Below are 17,009 nucleotides of genomic sequence, written 5' to 3'. Positions count from 1 at the left end.
ACCTTCTGTGAATGCTCTGAAAAGTTAATCATTTGCATATCACAGCATCTTCTTCCTGTCGGTTATATTTCGCATCTGTAGCACGTCATCTTCGTGGTGTAGCAATTTTAACGGCCAGCAGTGTAGTATAGTACAGTATAGGAGGCAACTGGAAGAAATGCGCATTTAGAAGAACAGAAATCACATTGTTCTCAAAGGGATGATGTTATAGCTACGGACAACAGTCCATTCTGTGCAACGTTCTGTCAAATTGACCATACGGTTGCTAAGGAGTTCTTATGGTGTGACGTCACCACTCCTCGACGAGCGCGGTTGACAGCTGCTGAACAGCCGTTTTTGCCCGTGGACGTGCTGCAGTTCCACTCCCCAAAGCTTACCGCGCGTGCTCGATGGGATTTAAAGACGAAGAAGCTGGCAGGCCAGTCCATTCCCCTAATATGCTCTTGTTCGACTAACTTCTCCACCTACGCAGTTCAATGTGGTCGCGCTTTGCCACCCCAAAAAATGAATTCGGTGCCGGATCCCCTCCAAAAAAAAACACACATGGGGAAGGACCGTAGCATCAAAATAACGTTGACCAGTGAGCGTACCGTGTTCAAAGGTTTGGAGGTCAGCATACCTATCAAATACTATGCCTGGCCATTTGTGTGTGTGTGTGGTTTCAGGTTTTCGGGCGCTAAACAGCGTGGTCATCAGCGCCCACAGGACATTTGGACCAACAACATTTGGACCAACAAAACGATCATGTTCAGTAATGTTCCAAGGTGCATTATGTGATCCCACTTACGACCATATGAGGATACTTCCAGAATTGTCGAACAGTATACTACTCTATATATGAATGAATCTGATTTTTTTTTCCTTCAATCGACAATCACAGAGCACATCACGACAGTGCGGTTCCGTGTGGAAGAGTTGTTACATTACTTCTGCTTAGAGACACTGACCATATGAGACAAAAGGCAAGTCCGCGCGGGATTACCCGAGCGGTCTAAGGAGCTGCAGTGATGGACTGTGCGTGTGGTCCCGGCGGAGGTTCGAGTCCTCCCTCGGGTAAGGGTGTGTGTGTTTGTCCTTAGGATAACTTAGGTTAAGTAGTGTGTAAGCTTAGGGACTGATGACCTTAGCAGTTAGGTCCCATAAGATTTCACATACATATGAGCATTTTTTGAACAAGAACGTTTACAAAAATATTGGTAGAAGACTAATAGTTTATTACATAAATTAAGTGTTGTGTTTCGCAATAGCGTTTTATCATAGGAGGTAACGTATCGACCATCCGATGCTGTAGGCACGTATCTACCAGTCAGTCTCCCAAGTGGAATGTAGCAGTAGGTGTAAAACAAGCTGACAAATTGTCGCCGGTACTGTGAATGTCGGGAATTCGATAAAACATCAAATCTCCGACAGCGGACATGGGCTTTCAGAGCCGAAGGCTCACTGGTGTAGCCTTGATGACTGGACGACACCAAACTTTACGCCTCGCCTCGGACCGTCAGCATCGACATTGGACTGGAGATATGTTGCCTGGTCGGACGAGTCTCGTTTCAAATTCTATTGACCGGATGGACGTGTACGAGTATGGAGACAACCTCATAAAACGCCGAGTGTGAGCAGGGAACTGTTCAAACTGGTGGAGGCTTTGTAATGGTGTGGGATGTGCAGTTGTAGTGATATGGGACCCCTGATACGTCTAGACACGACTCTGACGTAAGCATCCTGTTTGATCACCTGCATCCATTCATGTCCATTGTGCATTCCGACCTACTTGGGCAATTCCAACAGGACTCTGCGGCATCCCAAACGTCCAAAATTGCCATAGAGTGGCTTCATGAACACTCTCTTGAGTTTAAATACTTACACTGGCCACCTAGCTCGCCAGACATGAACATTATCGAGCATATTTCGGATGCCTTGCAACTTGCTGTTCAGAAGAGATCTCCGCCCCCTCACACTATTACGGCTTTATGGACATCCTTGCAGGATTCATGGTGTCACTTCCTTCCAGCGCTCCTTCAGACATTAGTCGACTTCATGGCACGTCGTCTTCCGGCACTTCTGCGTGTTCGTGGGGGCCCTACATAATATTAGGCAGGTGTTCCAATTTCTTTGGCTCTTCCATGTCCGTAAGTGTGAGCAGATGTTTCGGATACACCTCCAGTGTATACCATACATCCAAGAAGTTACGAGACTGATTTTATTACCGACGTATAACCAACGTTAGCATAATAACTACGGTGGCAATTTGAACTAAGAGGTTATACAATAAATGGTAGTTCGATCAGTCATTTGTAAGCGTCAGTGTTAAGTAGTGGACATACATCCATAGTGTATCACAATCATTGTGTCGCACATTGCAGTGTGCAAGTCATTTTCTAGAATGTTTTGAAGGAGAGACAAATGTCTGCAGAGTTTGTCCGCCACACGTTGACTACCAAACAAAAAGGAGAACGCATGGACGTTTGCCACGAATTGATTGAATCGCTAAAAGAGAACAATCTTTTATGGAAAGATCATCACAGGTGATTAGACCTGGTCTCATCATTATGAACGTACAACAAAACGAAAAATGCAGAAATTCATAAGTTGGTTCAGCGTTCTGACGACATGATGGTCATTCGACCCAATGTGAAGCGCAAGTGGAACAAAATCACAAAGAATGAATTTTCCGACAGTTTCACAACGTTTTATGAACGTGTTCTGCGTTGTACTCGAGGTGGCCGGATTATGTAGAACATCTGAAGCTATGAAACCACCATCTTATCTCTTCTCTACTGTTAATTAGTACAGTCTTGTAGCTTCTTGGACTGAAATTTCGGAGCCAGCAGAGCGCTTACAGAAAATCAACGCTTTATGTGTGTTCCACGATGCCTCGTGACGGTCATCTACCCGCAAAGGATTTCTGCTAAATACTGTACTGTTGGCTCTGATCTGTTACTCGTGCGTGTAATTAGATTAGACGAAGTTAGTTTCGTGACACAACATTTTAGGTACTATATACGTTTTCTGATACGTAGTGATAGTTCGGAAAGTAAGTGTTGTATTGAATGGCCAGAACTCATGGGAAGACACTATGACGTTGTCTCCTCTTGCAGCCTGTCTGGTGCTTTTGTCTCCAGACACACCTCAATGAAATGGATTGACAACGCCTCACATTCGAATTGGTGACAATGCGGTTTGTAGTTGGCCAACTTACGCCTACGCAAATGAGGCGTGATGTGACGTTCGTTAGAGAAATACTTGTCTTCGTCCAATGCAGAGGTTTACAAGGGAACATTGTCTCTGCACTATTGAAGACAAACCTTGTATTCTGTTAACATCAGCAACCTGAATTCATGCCTAAATGCCGATGTGCTATAGTCCATGTGTGTTTTCTCTTTGTCATACCACATTAGAAGACTGTTAACTCGTGACGAACTACCACGCTCACCATACACCTGCTTGTAACAGACTGCTCAGACATCGTGGCAAGACTAATACCAAACGCAGTATCTGGTAGCGCATTTGGGCGACATAGCCAGAATCCTTCCTGTGACGTCTGGCCATTCAGTTTTTTAAGGAACGGAAGAGAGGCTAGGCTGTCACTCGTGGCGTCAGACCGAGAGGTCGAGCTGCTGCGCCTTCTCCCTGCGAAGAGCCTCCTCCGTGAGGCGGGCGAACGTCTGGTCCACGACGTCTTCCTGCCGCTTCGCTTCGTCCAGGAAGCGGTGCCTGACGGCGATCTGCTCCTGCAGCTCGGCCGCCAGCTGCGCGCGCCGCTTCTCCAGCTCCTCCGCCACTGTCAACAACAACAAGTCCCACAAACAGTAAGACAGTGCAGTTCGACAAATAAATAAATAAATAAATACGCACGTTAAACTAACCAAACATCAGCATTCTTTGCAATCGATTAATTTCGACTCGTGTGACCCATGTCCTGTCTTACGAACTGAATTATCATCTCGAAGGACATAGGTCTACGCTGAACATTCAGTTACGGGAATCCATCTGTTTTTCTACGTCAGCGATTAGTAAGTTCTTATTTAAAAGTACAGAATAGAAGTAGACATGTTATTATTTGTGAAAGGTTAAATGAACAGTGAACCTACACTATGTGATCAAAACTATCCGGACATGTGGCTGAAAATAACTTACAAGTACGTGGCGAACTCCATCGGTAGTGCTTGAATTCAATATGGTGTTGGCCCACTCGTAGCTTTGATGACAGCTTCCGCTCTTGCAGGCATACGTTCAATTAGTTGCTCGAGAGCTACTGGAGTATGGCAGCCCATTGTTCACGGAGTGCTGCACTGAGGAGAGGTATCGCTGTCTGTCGGTGAGGGCTGGTACGAAGTCGGCGTTCCAAAACATCCCAGAGGGGTTGTATAGGATTCCAGTCAGAACTGTGTGCAGGCCAGTCCATTACAGGGGTGTTATTGTCGTATAACCACTCCACCACAAACCGTGCATTATGAACAGGTGTCGTGCGGTAGCGTTCTCGCTTCCCGCGCCCGGGTTCGATTCCCGGCGGGGTCAGGGATTTTCTCTGCCTCGTGATGGCTGGGTGTTGTGTGTTGTCCTTAGGTTAGTTAGGTTTAAGTAGTTCTAAGTTCTAGGGGACTGATGACCATAGAAGTTAAGTCCCATAGTGCTCAGAGCCATTTGAACCATTTTCATATGAACAGGTGCTCGATCGTGTTGAAAGATGCAATCGCTATCCCCGAATTGCTCTTCAACAGTGGGAAGCAAGAATGTGCTTAAAACATCAATGTGGGCCTGTGCTGTGATAGCGTCATGCAAAACAACAAGGGGAGCAAGCCTCCTCCATGAGAAACACGACCACACCGTAAGACCACCGCCTCCGAATTTTACTGTTGGCACTACGCCCGCTGCCAGGTGAAGTTGACTGGGAATTCGCCATACCCTGCCATCGGACCGCCAAACTGTGTACCGTGATTCGTCACTCCACACAACGTTTTTCCACCATTCGATCGTCCAATGTTTACGCTCCGTACACCAAGCGAGGCGTTATCTGGCATTTACCGGCATGATGTATGCCTTATGAGCAGCCGCTGGACCATGTTAAAAAATGTTCAAATGTGTGTGAAATGGCTAAATAGTTCAAATAGCTCTGAGCACTATGGGACTTAACATCTGTGGTCATCAGTCCCCTAGAACTCAGAACTACTTAAACCTAACCAACCTAAAGACATCACTCACATCCATGCCCGAGGCAGGATTCGAACCTGCGACCGTAGCGGTCACGCAGTTCCAGACTGAAGCGCCTAGAACCGCACGGCCACATCGGCCGGCAGTGTGTGTGACATCTTATGGGACTTAAATGCTAAGGTCATCAGCCCCTAAGCTTACACACTACTTAACCTCAGTTATCCTAAGGACAAACACACTCACCCATGCCCGAGGGAGGACTCGAACCTCCGCCACGACCAGCCGCACAGTCCATGACTGCAGCGCCAGCCCGCATGGCTAATCTCGCGCAGCCTGGACCATGAAATTCCACTTTTCCCACCTCCTGCCTAACAGTCATAGTACTTGCAGTGGATCCTGATGCAATTTGAAATTCCTGGGCGATGGTCTGGATAGATGTCTGCCTATTACACATTACGACCCTCTACAAATGTCGGCGGTCGCTATCAGTCAACACACGAGGTCGACTTGTACGCTTTTGTGCTGTACGTGTCCCTTCACTATCACAGTGGAACTAGGGATCTTGATGAGTGTGGAAATCTCACGTACAGGCGTATCACACAAGTGACACCCAATCACGTGACTACGTTCGAAGTCCGTGAGTTCCGCGGAACACCCCATTCTGCTCTGTCACGATGTCTAATGACTACTGAGGTTACTGATATGGGGTACCTGGCAGTAGGTGGCAGCATTATCCACCTAATATGAAAAACATATGTTGTGGAGATGTCGGGAACCTTTGGTCACATAGTATATCACTGGGCTATGTGCACAAGGTGAATAGCTGGTCATGATAGGTGTGTGAGAAAAGTAATGGGACTGACAACGGTGCGAGTGATCTGGAAACACTGAGTTGTTCTACTTCAGTAGAACGGTGTGTTCATCACTTCCACATGCTCACTCCTAGTTTCAGCTCCGTACAGTCGTCACGTGACTTTTGAGAGAGCCATCAGTGAAACTCTGTTTTTGTTGTCTGTTACGAGAACGGAACAGCGGAATTTAGAGAAATGTTATGCTATTAAGTTTTGTATTAAACTTGGGGAATCTGCGTGTGTAAACTTTGATAAGTTGGAAATGCCTATGGGGGACATTGCTGAACAGGAAATTTTGACGTTGCAGATAATTGGATGCTGCCTCATGTCAACGCCCGATACCACACGACCACTTCCATCATGGAATTTTTGACGTTCAAAGGCATTCCACAGCCGTGCTATTCACCTGATCTGTGTCCTTGTGACCTTCTTATTTTCCTGAAACTGAAGAAATTTTTTATATGACGTCGTTTTGGGACTGGAGAAAATTCAAAACAAGGTGACCGACATGTTAAAGGCTCTACCAGTTGTAGCTTTTCACCGCTGCTACCAAGACTGGCAACAACAGCCCTGACGGAGTATAGCTGCCGATGGCAACTACTTTGAAGAAGACGGTATTGTTGTCTGAAAATAATAAAAATAATAGAAGCCTTGGTAGATAAAAAAACAGTCTCATTACTTTTCTCACACAAGAGGTTTGCCGAAATGCACAAACAGGATAATAATTTTTACACTGCCTGCAGAAGGAAGTGAAGCTCCGAGAAGACACAAAATGAATGAGTGTGTATGTTGGTATGGTGGCTCCTTCACATCTGCAAATGGCATCAGAGAAAAGGTTATGCACTCCCTACAACACCGTGTGTCACCAAGCACCATACGTTGGACGCCAGCAGCTGCCACCCCGAGTGTAGGCTGTCGTTGATACCACCAAATAGAGCGCTGCGTCTGGAGTGGTCCCGCGGCCGGGTAACATGGGCTGCTCATGCCTGCCATCGCAATGAGTCTTTGATTTGCTTCTTTGGGTTGCAAGTGGCCGCGTAAGGAATGTAAGGACTTTGTTCTGTTCACATAATGAGTTAGAGTTTTACGTGAGTGAAGCCAAAGAGCAACTTCAAAATTTTCATAGCGATATGTGTTGACATTCATTCTGGAATGAACAGTTTGATCAGTTTTTATTGAATTGTGAGGGACACCTTGAGTGTGCTTTTTGTGAATTTGGCTGCCTCCTAGAGATTGTGGCATAATTATTGCAGCTACAACCAGAGTAAAGTTTTCATGAATAAATTAATGAATTTCAAACGAATTCCTTCTGTCGCCTAGCTTATTTGATATAATCAACTCCAGCTACATTCATTTATTCATACTGGAGTTAACAAGTCTGCAGAGAAATTGAAAGGCGGCCACTTAACAACGAGCGCCTTTTAATTCCACCTCAATCTGCAACAAGTATTTTTTTGTCGTTTTGTAAGGTGCCTGTTCAATTAAAATTTTATTTTTGTCCACAATATTTTTCCTTTTCTTCATCTGCCAGTTGTCGTAGCAATGCTAGACGTGTTTTGTTATACTCAGATACGATCAGTTGAAATAAGTTCTTTGAGCAATCTCTTTGTGTGTGTATTGACGGATTTGGTATATCTTGAGATCTGTTTAGGTCATCAGCCAATGAGAGAGGTTAGCGGTTTTTGGAACCACGATGTCCTCAAGTTTGAATGAAAATCCGCCATGGTAGTCTTCTTCTGTTCTGCTCAAAAGTTGCGTTATTATGGATGTCATGCGGCATACACGGTTTGTGCTCGCCAGTGCATGGTACCAATATGCTCTAAAAAGCTGCGCTCTAAAATGTCGTTTTTCAGGGGTCATATGTCGGTTTCTTTTGATCGCAGAGATAAGGGGTCAAGTGTTTTGCATAGCCCTTGGCGTAGCGACCACTTGTATACCTACAATACCGCACAAACTCGAAATTTAAATATAAGATACTTCCTCCAGGCCAAGTAAATGAAGCAAACCGGTTTGTTCTTTTTCATTAGGTGTGGTTTAGGGTGGGAGTCAGGTAGGCTATAAAAGTAAAATGTTTTCATGGGTGGTTGCAGACAAAATTCCGAAAACCCATGATTTAGGGTTACAAAAAGTATTAATTGCAGGGATGGCAATATCTATAATTTTCATTCGCGACAGATCGTCGACATTTTTACAATATGTTTTTGGATGATATTCTCTGCGAACTTCGTAGTTGTTTCACGATATATGATGTGGTACCGAGATACAAAGTTACCGTACTTACGCACCAATTCTACGCACGTAATATCCAGTCTGAAGCGTAAATCTATTTTAAACTCACGTAGTGAGCATGTTGCGAGGGCTGCAGGATCCCCGAAAGGATTCTGAGTTCACCAAACTATGTTTTCACTCAGGATTTTGTCATCTATAAAACTTTATGACGCGCTGTCTCTATATAATGGCCGCTTCAGATCTCTACAAATTTGCCCAGAGCGGTACTGCACTGACAAAAAATGTGGATGACCTCACACTTTTCGTTATTTATTGACAATTGGCAATTTTTTCACCATTCAGTTATCTCTTCTAAATGGTTTTCTAATTTGTTTTCATCCTCTGATGACTTTACTAGTCGATAAACGGCAGCGGCATCTGCAAACAACCTACGATGGCTGCTCAGATTATCTGCCAAATCTTTAAAATAGATAAGGAACAGCAAAGGACCATCTTGGGGGACGCCAGAAATCACTTCAGTTTTACTCGATGACTTTCCGTCAGTTACTACGAACTGTGACCTTTCTGGAAGGAAATCACGAATCGAGTCGCATACCTCAGACAATATTCCATAAGCACGCAATTTTACTACAAGCCGTTTGTGTCGTATAGTAACAAAAGCCTTCCGCAAATCCATAAATAAGGAATCAATCTGAAATCTCTGGCCAATAGTATTCAGCACTTCATGTGAATAAAAAGCTAGTCGTTTTTAACAGGAACGATGTTTTCTAAACCCATGTTGACTGTGTGTCAATAGAAGGTTTTCTTCGAGGTAATTCATAATGTTCGAACACAATATATTATCCAAAGTCCTGTAATTTAGTGGATTACTCCCACTACCTTTCTTGAATATTGGTGTGACCCGTGCAACTTTCCTGTCTTTGGGGGCGGATCTTTTGTCGAGCGAACGGTGTAATTGTTAAGTATGGTGCTACTGTATCAGCATACTCTGAAAGGAACCTAACTGGTATACAATCTGGACAGGGAGACTTGCTTTTATTAAGTGATTTAAGTTACTTCTCTAGTCTGAGGACGTCTACATCTATGTTACCCATGTTGGCAGCTATTCTTGATCCGAATTGTGGAATATTTACTCCATCTTCTTTGGTGAATGATGAATTATGCAATTCGTTCCTGGTTAGGGCCTCTTAAAAATCACAAAATTGGTTAGATCCGTGTTGCTGCTTCAGACTCGGCTCGTCGCTATTGCCTGACAGACTGACTAACGCCAAAAGCGGTCACTAGCTATCAAAACAAACGAACAAACGACTACTGATTCGCGCTACGGAACTCTACTGTAGGCGTCGACAAAAACGCAGAAACTGTGTCTAATAAGTAAGATTAATATGCAGAGATTCAAAAACCGAACTAGCGAAGCACTCAGGGGAGAATAAATAATTCGTCCCTCATTAGGTACTTGTAAGTTTCTAAACGTTTGCAGATAGTGTGACATTCACGTCTTTTGGATCAGTGAAACCACCTACAAACTCACATTCGGGCTGGCCAGCTAATCAGACGTCGTCGTTCCACGGGATGGAAGCATCTGTAATGTAAGACGTGTACATGTCTACTGTCTATTGTCAAATCACAACTTATGAAAGATGTTTATATTTTATTAATAGGATTAAGTAGAAATAATTAATATTTGTCATGATGGAAATGATTGTGGTAGCAAGGAATGTCTGCACCAAAGTATTATTGGCAATAGAGACAGCAAATTGATATAATTTTTAAAAGGGCAGGAGAGACCGCGTATAGATACATTTTAAGAAAAGAGCGGGAAAGACCGCGCATTGATACATTTTGCAATGGCAGCAGGGATTGTCTGCACCAGAAAGCATTGTTGGCAGGAGAGACCGCACTTTGGCGTTCGTAGGAAGTTAGTAGAAAGCGAGATTTGAAGCGAGTCGGTAGCAGGTGTGAAGCGTGAGGTTGAGAGGAGCGGTGTGCCTGTCAGCCACCATCTATGATTTACAAGAGATTATAAAAATGACTCTGAGCACTATGGAACTCAACTTCTGAGGTCATTAGTCCCCTATAACTTAGAACTACTAAAACCTAACTAACCTAAGGACATCACGCACATCCATGCCCGAGGCAGGATTCGAATCTGCGACTGTAGCGGTCACGCGGTTCCAGACTGCTGCGACTAGAACCACTCGGCCACTTCGGCCGGCCAAAAGAGATTATAAACGGATGTACAGAGACATCAGCTAACTATTATAATAAGAGGAACTAATGTTATTGAATTAATTTTTTGAGAAACTCAAGACCACTGAAGGTATGTTTGCGCATTGCTAGTTGTAAGATTATTGTAAAAAGTAAGTCCCATTTGAACGTTTGTTGAATCATTTCATTACCAACAATAAATATTTGAAGCGTTTTCAGAATATAATTAATTTTTGCCAGCAGTGTTACATTACTGATTATAATCCAGCCTAACAACCATCAACATAAAACCTTGCAAAAATTTTGTTGTTGGCAAGAAAAATTGTAACTATGAGTTACGTAACTTCAGTCAAATTAATTAAAGAATAACATCAGCTTTGCTAATAAAGAATAACGTCAGCTTTGGTATAAAATACAGCCACTTATTATGACAGCCCACCAGCAGCTAACAAAGTATAGTAGAACAGAGTAAGTATATTCATGTCGCAGTTCAATGTAGCAGTCAGACGGCGATCCAGTAACAGTAAAAAAAGGTAAGGAACAGTTTTGGGTTACGCCAGACAGCGGCTGAGGGCCACGACTACCACACATTCTATGTTTCGTCGAAATAATCGGAAAATCACTTTTAATAAGCAGCAAATTAAATTTGTATGCGAAGACTGAGAAAGAGAATAAATTTAAAAGGAAAGACTGCATTTGTTATTATTAAGCACGAGGTAGAATTCCTAAGGGAAGGTTATCATTAACAAAAGAGGTATAGAGGAGACGGGAAGATTTCAGCAGGAGGGGCGACTCCCGGAATCCTGGAAGCGGCGTGTTAATGCGTGCTTGGCCATCCAGGCGGGTCAAATATGGAAATGTGCACATTTTACTTTATCCTATATTTGTGTGGCAGGGGTAACATACAGGGAGCGAAAGGTTATTTACAATTTGTACAGAAACCAGATGGTAGTTGTAAGAGTCGAGGGGCACGAAAGGGAAGCAGCGGTTGGGAAGGGAGTGAGACAGGGTTGTATCCTGTCCCCTATGTTATTCGAACGGCATATTGAGGAAGCAGTAAAGGAAACCAAAGAAAAATTCGGAGTAGGTATTAAAGTCCACGGAGAAGAAATAAAAACGTTGAGGTTCGCCGGTGACATTGTACTTCTGTCAGAGACAGCAAAGGACTTGGAAGAGCAGTTGAGCGGAATGGACAGTGTTTTGAAAGGAGGCTACAGGATGAATATCAACAAAAGAAAAACGAGGATAATGGGATGTAGTCGAATTAAGTCGGGTGACGCTGAGGAAATAGATTAGGAAATAAGACACTTAAAGTAATAAAGGAGTTTTTCTATTTGGGAAGCATAATAACTGATGATGGTCGAAGTAGAGAGAATATAAAATGTAGACTGGCAATGGCAAGGGAAGCGTTTCTGAAGAAGAGAGATTTGTTAACATCGAGTATAGATTTAAGTGTCAGGAAGTCGCTTCTGAAGGTATTTGTGTGGAGTGTAGCCATGTATGGAAGTGAAACATGGATGATAAATAGTTAGGGAAGAAGAGAATAGAAGCTTTCGAAATGTGGTGCTACAGAAGAATGCTGAAGATTAGATGGGTAGATCACATAACTAATGATGAAGTATTGAATAGAATTGGGGAGAATAGGAGTATGTGGCACAACTTGAAAAGAAGAAGGGACCGGTTGGTAGGACATTTTCTGAGGCATCACGGGATCACAAATTTAGCATTGCAGGGCAGCGTGGAGGGTAAAAATCGTAGAGGGAGACCAAGACATGAATACACTAAGCAGATTCAGAAGGATGTAGGTTGCAGTAAGTAGTGGGAGATGAAGAAGCTTGCACAGGATAGAGTAGCATGGGGAGCTGCATCAAAGCAGTCTCAGAAATGAAGACAACAATAACATATATCTATGTTGAAAATAGAGTATGTCAAGATCTCTACATGACTAGTGTAGTTTTGTCTGTTCAGTATTGGACACTCGGCAAAACAGTTTGTTTTACGGGAGATTTTGTGTGGTGTTTGGCATACAGGAGAGGGACACTGGGAAAAATGAGGCTTTTACGGCGCTGGTGGGTCGGTAAATGCATTGACGGCGGAAGGCGCGGTCACCGGTCTGCAGGCCGCAGCGGACACTCACGGCCCTGCTGCTCCAGCTTCAGCTGCTGCAGCACGTGCTCGTTGTGGCGCATCTGCTCCTGGCGCAGCCGCTGCTCCTCCTCGCGCTGCCTGGCCAGCCCGGCCACCTGCTTGTCCAGCGTCTCCCGCATCTCCCGGTCGCGGTCCGCCTTCTCACGCGCGTCCTGCTCTTCTCGAGCCATCTGTCACATAAGACGTCAACATGCTAGCTCAACACTTAATCTATAAAGCAGTGCCACATACGCACAGAGAGAGCGAGAGAGAGAGAGAGATCAGTTGTAGAATTTTGGAACACGTATTATGTTCGAGTATAATGACTTTTCTAGAGACTAGAAATCTACTCTGTAGGAATCAGCTTGGGTTTCGAAAAAAACGATCGTGTGAAACCCAGCGCGCGCTATTCGTCCACGAGACTCAGAGGGCAGTAGACACAGGTTCCCAGGTAGATGCTGTATTTCTTGACTTCCGCAAGGCGTTCGATTCAGTTCCCCACAGTCGTTTAATGAACAAAGTAAGAGCATATGGACTATCAGAGCAGTTGTGTGATTGGATTGATGTGTTCCTAGATAACAGAACGCAGCATGTCATTCTCAATGGAGAGAAGTCGTCCGAAGTAAGAGTGATTTCAGGTGAGCCGTAGGGAGTGTCGTAGGACCGTTGCTATTCACGATATACATAAATAACCTTGTGGATGACACCGGAAGTACACTGAGGCTTTTTTCGGAAGATGTTGCTGTAGCATATCGAGAGGCTGTAACAATGGAAAATTGTACTGAAATGCAGGAGGATCTGCAGCGAATTGAAGCATGGTGCAGGGAATGGTAACTCAATATCAGTGTAGACAAGTGTGATGTGCTGCGAATACATAGAAAGATAGAGTCCTTATTATTTAGCTACAAAATAGCAGGTCAGCAAATGGAAGCAGTTAATTCGATAAATTATCTGGGAGTACGCATTAGGAGTGATTTAAAATGGAATGATCATATAAAGTTGATCGTCGGTAAAGCTGATGCCAGACTGAGATTCATTGGAAGAATCCTAAGGAAATGCAATCCGAAAACCAAGGAAGTAGATTACCGTACGCTTGTTGGCCCACTGCTTGAATGCTGTTCAGCAGTGTGGGATCCGTACCAGATAGGGTTGATAGAAGAGATGGAGAAGATCCAACGGAGAGCAGCGCGCTTCGTTACAGGATCATTTAGTAATCGCGAAAGCGTTACGGAGATGATCGATAAACTCCAGTGGAACACACTGCAAGAGAGACGCTCAGTAGCTCGGTACGGGCTTTTGATAAAGTTTCGCGAACATACCTTCACCGATGAGTCAAGCAGTATTTTTCTCCCTCCTACATATATCTGGCGAAGAGACCATGAGGATAAAATCAGAGAGCTTAGAGCCCACACAGAGGCTTACCGACAATCCTTCTTTCCACGAACAATACGAGACTGGAATAGAAGGGAGAACCGATAGAGGTACTCAAAGTACCCTCCACCACACACCGTCAGGTGGCTTGCGGAGTATGGATGTAGATGTAGATTTACATGTAGAGAGAGAGAGAGGGGGGGGGGGGGGGGGGAGATAGAGAGAAGGCGAGAGAGAGCACCATCTTGCCCTCTGTAGATTTCAGGGAACAATCAAACACATACCCATCTTGGTCAGCTCTTGGAAAAAATGTAGACAGCTCATTTTTGTCCGTGTGGTTCTTCTTGCCGCATCCCTATCCCACTCGTACCTACAGAATTTGATATATTGATTTAACTGACGTTAAGAGCACTGTGACTACTCACTGAAAATAAAATCCGGAACATCGTACATAACAATAAGATGACAGGCTATAATCGATTCACAGAGACAAGCACCCATAGCGAATGCTGAGCAACAACTACTGGCCGTTATCCCTAGCAAGCAATCGACTGGCCACACCTCATCAAGTTGCTGCAGATCGTATTTACGAACTCCTTGACCAGGACGACAGCTCTCTCTGCCTGAATACTACTAAAGTCGAACAGTGACATGTAATGCTGTGAGTTCGTTGGATTACAACTCACATAAACGCACTGAAGATGGCGATTCGTAGCTGAAATCGGAATATGCAAGAACAATAAAAAGCCAATGGGGCTGCCATTGACTGCTCTCTGTTCCTATGTTTCCTTACAATACTCTATGGTGTTTGTACACCAATGTTCCTTATGGAATCGACGTTGGTTAAAACAGTATCGCCATCCTACTAACTCTCTCTCTCTCTCTCTCTCTCTCTCTCTCTCTCTCTCTCTCTCTCTCTCTCTCTCTCTCCCTCTCTCCCTTAAGTTGTTTGTGTCTTATATCTGGATTCTGTCAAGTTTCTGCAGTTGTGATTGTGTGTAATTGTGCCGTTCACTCCTGCACTGTTTCTTACCGGCCGACGAATCCATGTTACATGTCTGGGTATATTTTGTTATGTTTTCCGATATTTTGTTGGCCATGTTATTAGTTACGAGGAACATTCAGGGCCTTTCTGTGACTACCGGAAACTTCGTTGCCAGCCCTAGATTCTGAAATACGTTATGAACTTTGGTCTCAATGGACAGAAGCGCTTGTAAACACAAGACCAATGTTCTTACGAAATAATAAGATTCTTAAATTCAAAGTCCCACACTTTCTGCTTCAGAATGATATCTTTACCTTAATTTCCCTCTCCTCCAGCAGTTCCCTTATTGTTTTTGACCTTACATCCCAAATGTTACACATGCTGTTTTCACCAGCAGGCGAGCGACTTCACAGGTTAGTTGAGTCGCAGCAGAAGAGAGGAAAAACATTGCAGAAATTTTTTAACTCTTACTCTCACTCTTACAACTATGTTCATAATTCAGACCCTGAGAATCGCAATGACCTTAAGTATACCTTGTACGCACGCTACTGACATCTGTTGATCTAATGGCAAAGCAGCGTTATCTCTACTCTACCCCTCCACTGCACATATGAAAATTTTCGAAAAGCTGTCTCACTGATTCTCTGATACTCACTTACATTACAGCCTAAAGCAAAATATACATTGCTATCGGAACGCTCGCGGGCTACACCGATGGCAATTTCTTTATAAAAACTGGAATATCTTGAATGAATGCCCACCAAAAACTCACATTTCACTGTTTCAGCATTCCATTATATAAAATGGACGTTGAGCATTTCAGAAAATTTAAGAGTGTCACCGATTTCATTACCGAACCAAAAGTTAATATTCGTTGTAACAAAATACATCGCAGAAATTTGAGAATCATGAAGATTTCAACAGGTTTCTTTTAAAGTACGTTTCTTCATTGGAGCCATCGGAGGACACCATTTTCTTCACGTCACACCGAGGGAGACTACAATTTGCCATTTCGTCGCAGTTTGTAGATGCGTTGCAAAATCTACTATCCAAGTACGAAGGTGGAGCGCAAAAATCAACCATGAGGCACAAAGACTTAACAGAACATCTAGATCAAACCTTAACCACGTAGACTCAACGAAACTACTAGACCTCAGGCCTGAGATGAACCTAAAGCCAGAGAGTGAGCTTAATGAAAAGGATTGTAATGTGGACAATGAAGTTATGGTATGGGTCACACACTACTACTTTTCAAAAGTGAAACAATCAGAAGCAGTGGTCTGTAACACGCCATGATAAGAGAACGTGTATAACAGCGGAACCTTGATAAGTGGTTCAAATGGCAGAAAGGTGGCGTGCACATAAGCACAACAGCTCCCCCTTTTGCGTAACCGGACAGGTCAATGTTAAGCATCGCTGAGTCGTTGCAGAACCGTCATACGAAGAGGAAACCCGTATCCAAGAGTTCCTGTGCTGACCGAAATCACAGGGTGAAACATTGGCATGTGAATCGAACGAGGCAGTATGGTTTGTCTCCGAGGGGTGGTTCTCCCGTTCCGTGACATTGCGGCACGCTGATTCAACAGTGAGGTGTATATGGAACCAGTGGAGAGAAGAGGGCCGTACACAGCTCCCACAGGGTACTGGGCGACACAGGGTGACCACAGTGCGAGATGGCAATCATCCTGTCCGATTCGCCGTAACTGACGGAACAGCTTCGTGCACAGCGTTGGCGCGACTCTGGAGCACTGCAAAGGGTATAAGCATGACTGAGTCGACGGTCCGACTGCGTCTTCTACTAGCTTGGCTGTTGGCACGCATACCATTGCGTCGGATTCCATTTACGCGAACCCTCAAACGCCACGGACTGCAATGGGCACTGTAGTATCCCCAGGATTTTACGAAAGTATGGAGACACTTGTGTTCCAGCCGTTTCGAACACGCGTTATTTTACAGCAGGGCGCAAGGACGAGCATGGTATACTGCACCCATTTATTGTTTGTGCAGGCGAAACTGGAAGGGAGATAATTCGTCGGCGCTGGCAAGTGTTCAGCGCGACCTGCCAAGAATAAGCAAGTACGTCGCGGAAG

General features: G+C 44.2%; 1 protein-coding gene across 1 annotated transcript in view; it reads right to left on the bottom strand.

The window, feature by feature from the left end:
• Positions 1–3,593: 3,593 nt before the first annotated feature.
• Positions 3,594–17,009, bottom strand: part of LOC126273415 (apical junction molecule-like) — a 118,577-nt gene continuing 105,161 nt past the window's right edge. The window contains exons 4-5 of the mRNA XM_049976966.1: positions 12,574–12,754; positions 3,594–3,778 (exon numbers count right to left, since the gene is read on the bottom strand). Coding sequence (XP_049832923.1) covers positions 3,594–3,778; positions 12,574–12,754 — 366 coding nt within the window. The remainder of the gene's footprint in view (positions 3,779–12,573; positions 12,755–17,009) is intronic.

The sequence above is a fragment of the Schistocerca gregaria genome, chromosome 5, assembly GCF_023897955.1.
Source record: "Schistocerca gregaria isolate iqSchGreg1 chromosome 5, iqSchGreg1.2, whole genome shotgun sequence".
Lineage (NCBI taxonomy): Eukaryota > Metazoa > Arthropoda > Insecta > Orthoptera > Acrididae > Schistocerca > Schistocerca gregaria.
This window is presented reverse-complemented; position numbering and strand designations above follow the sequence as displayed.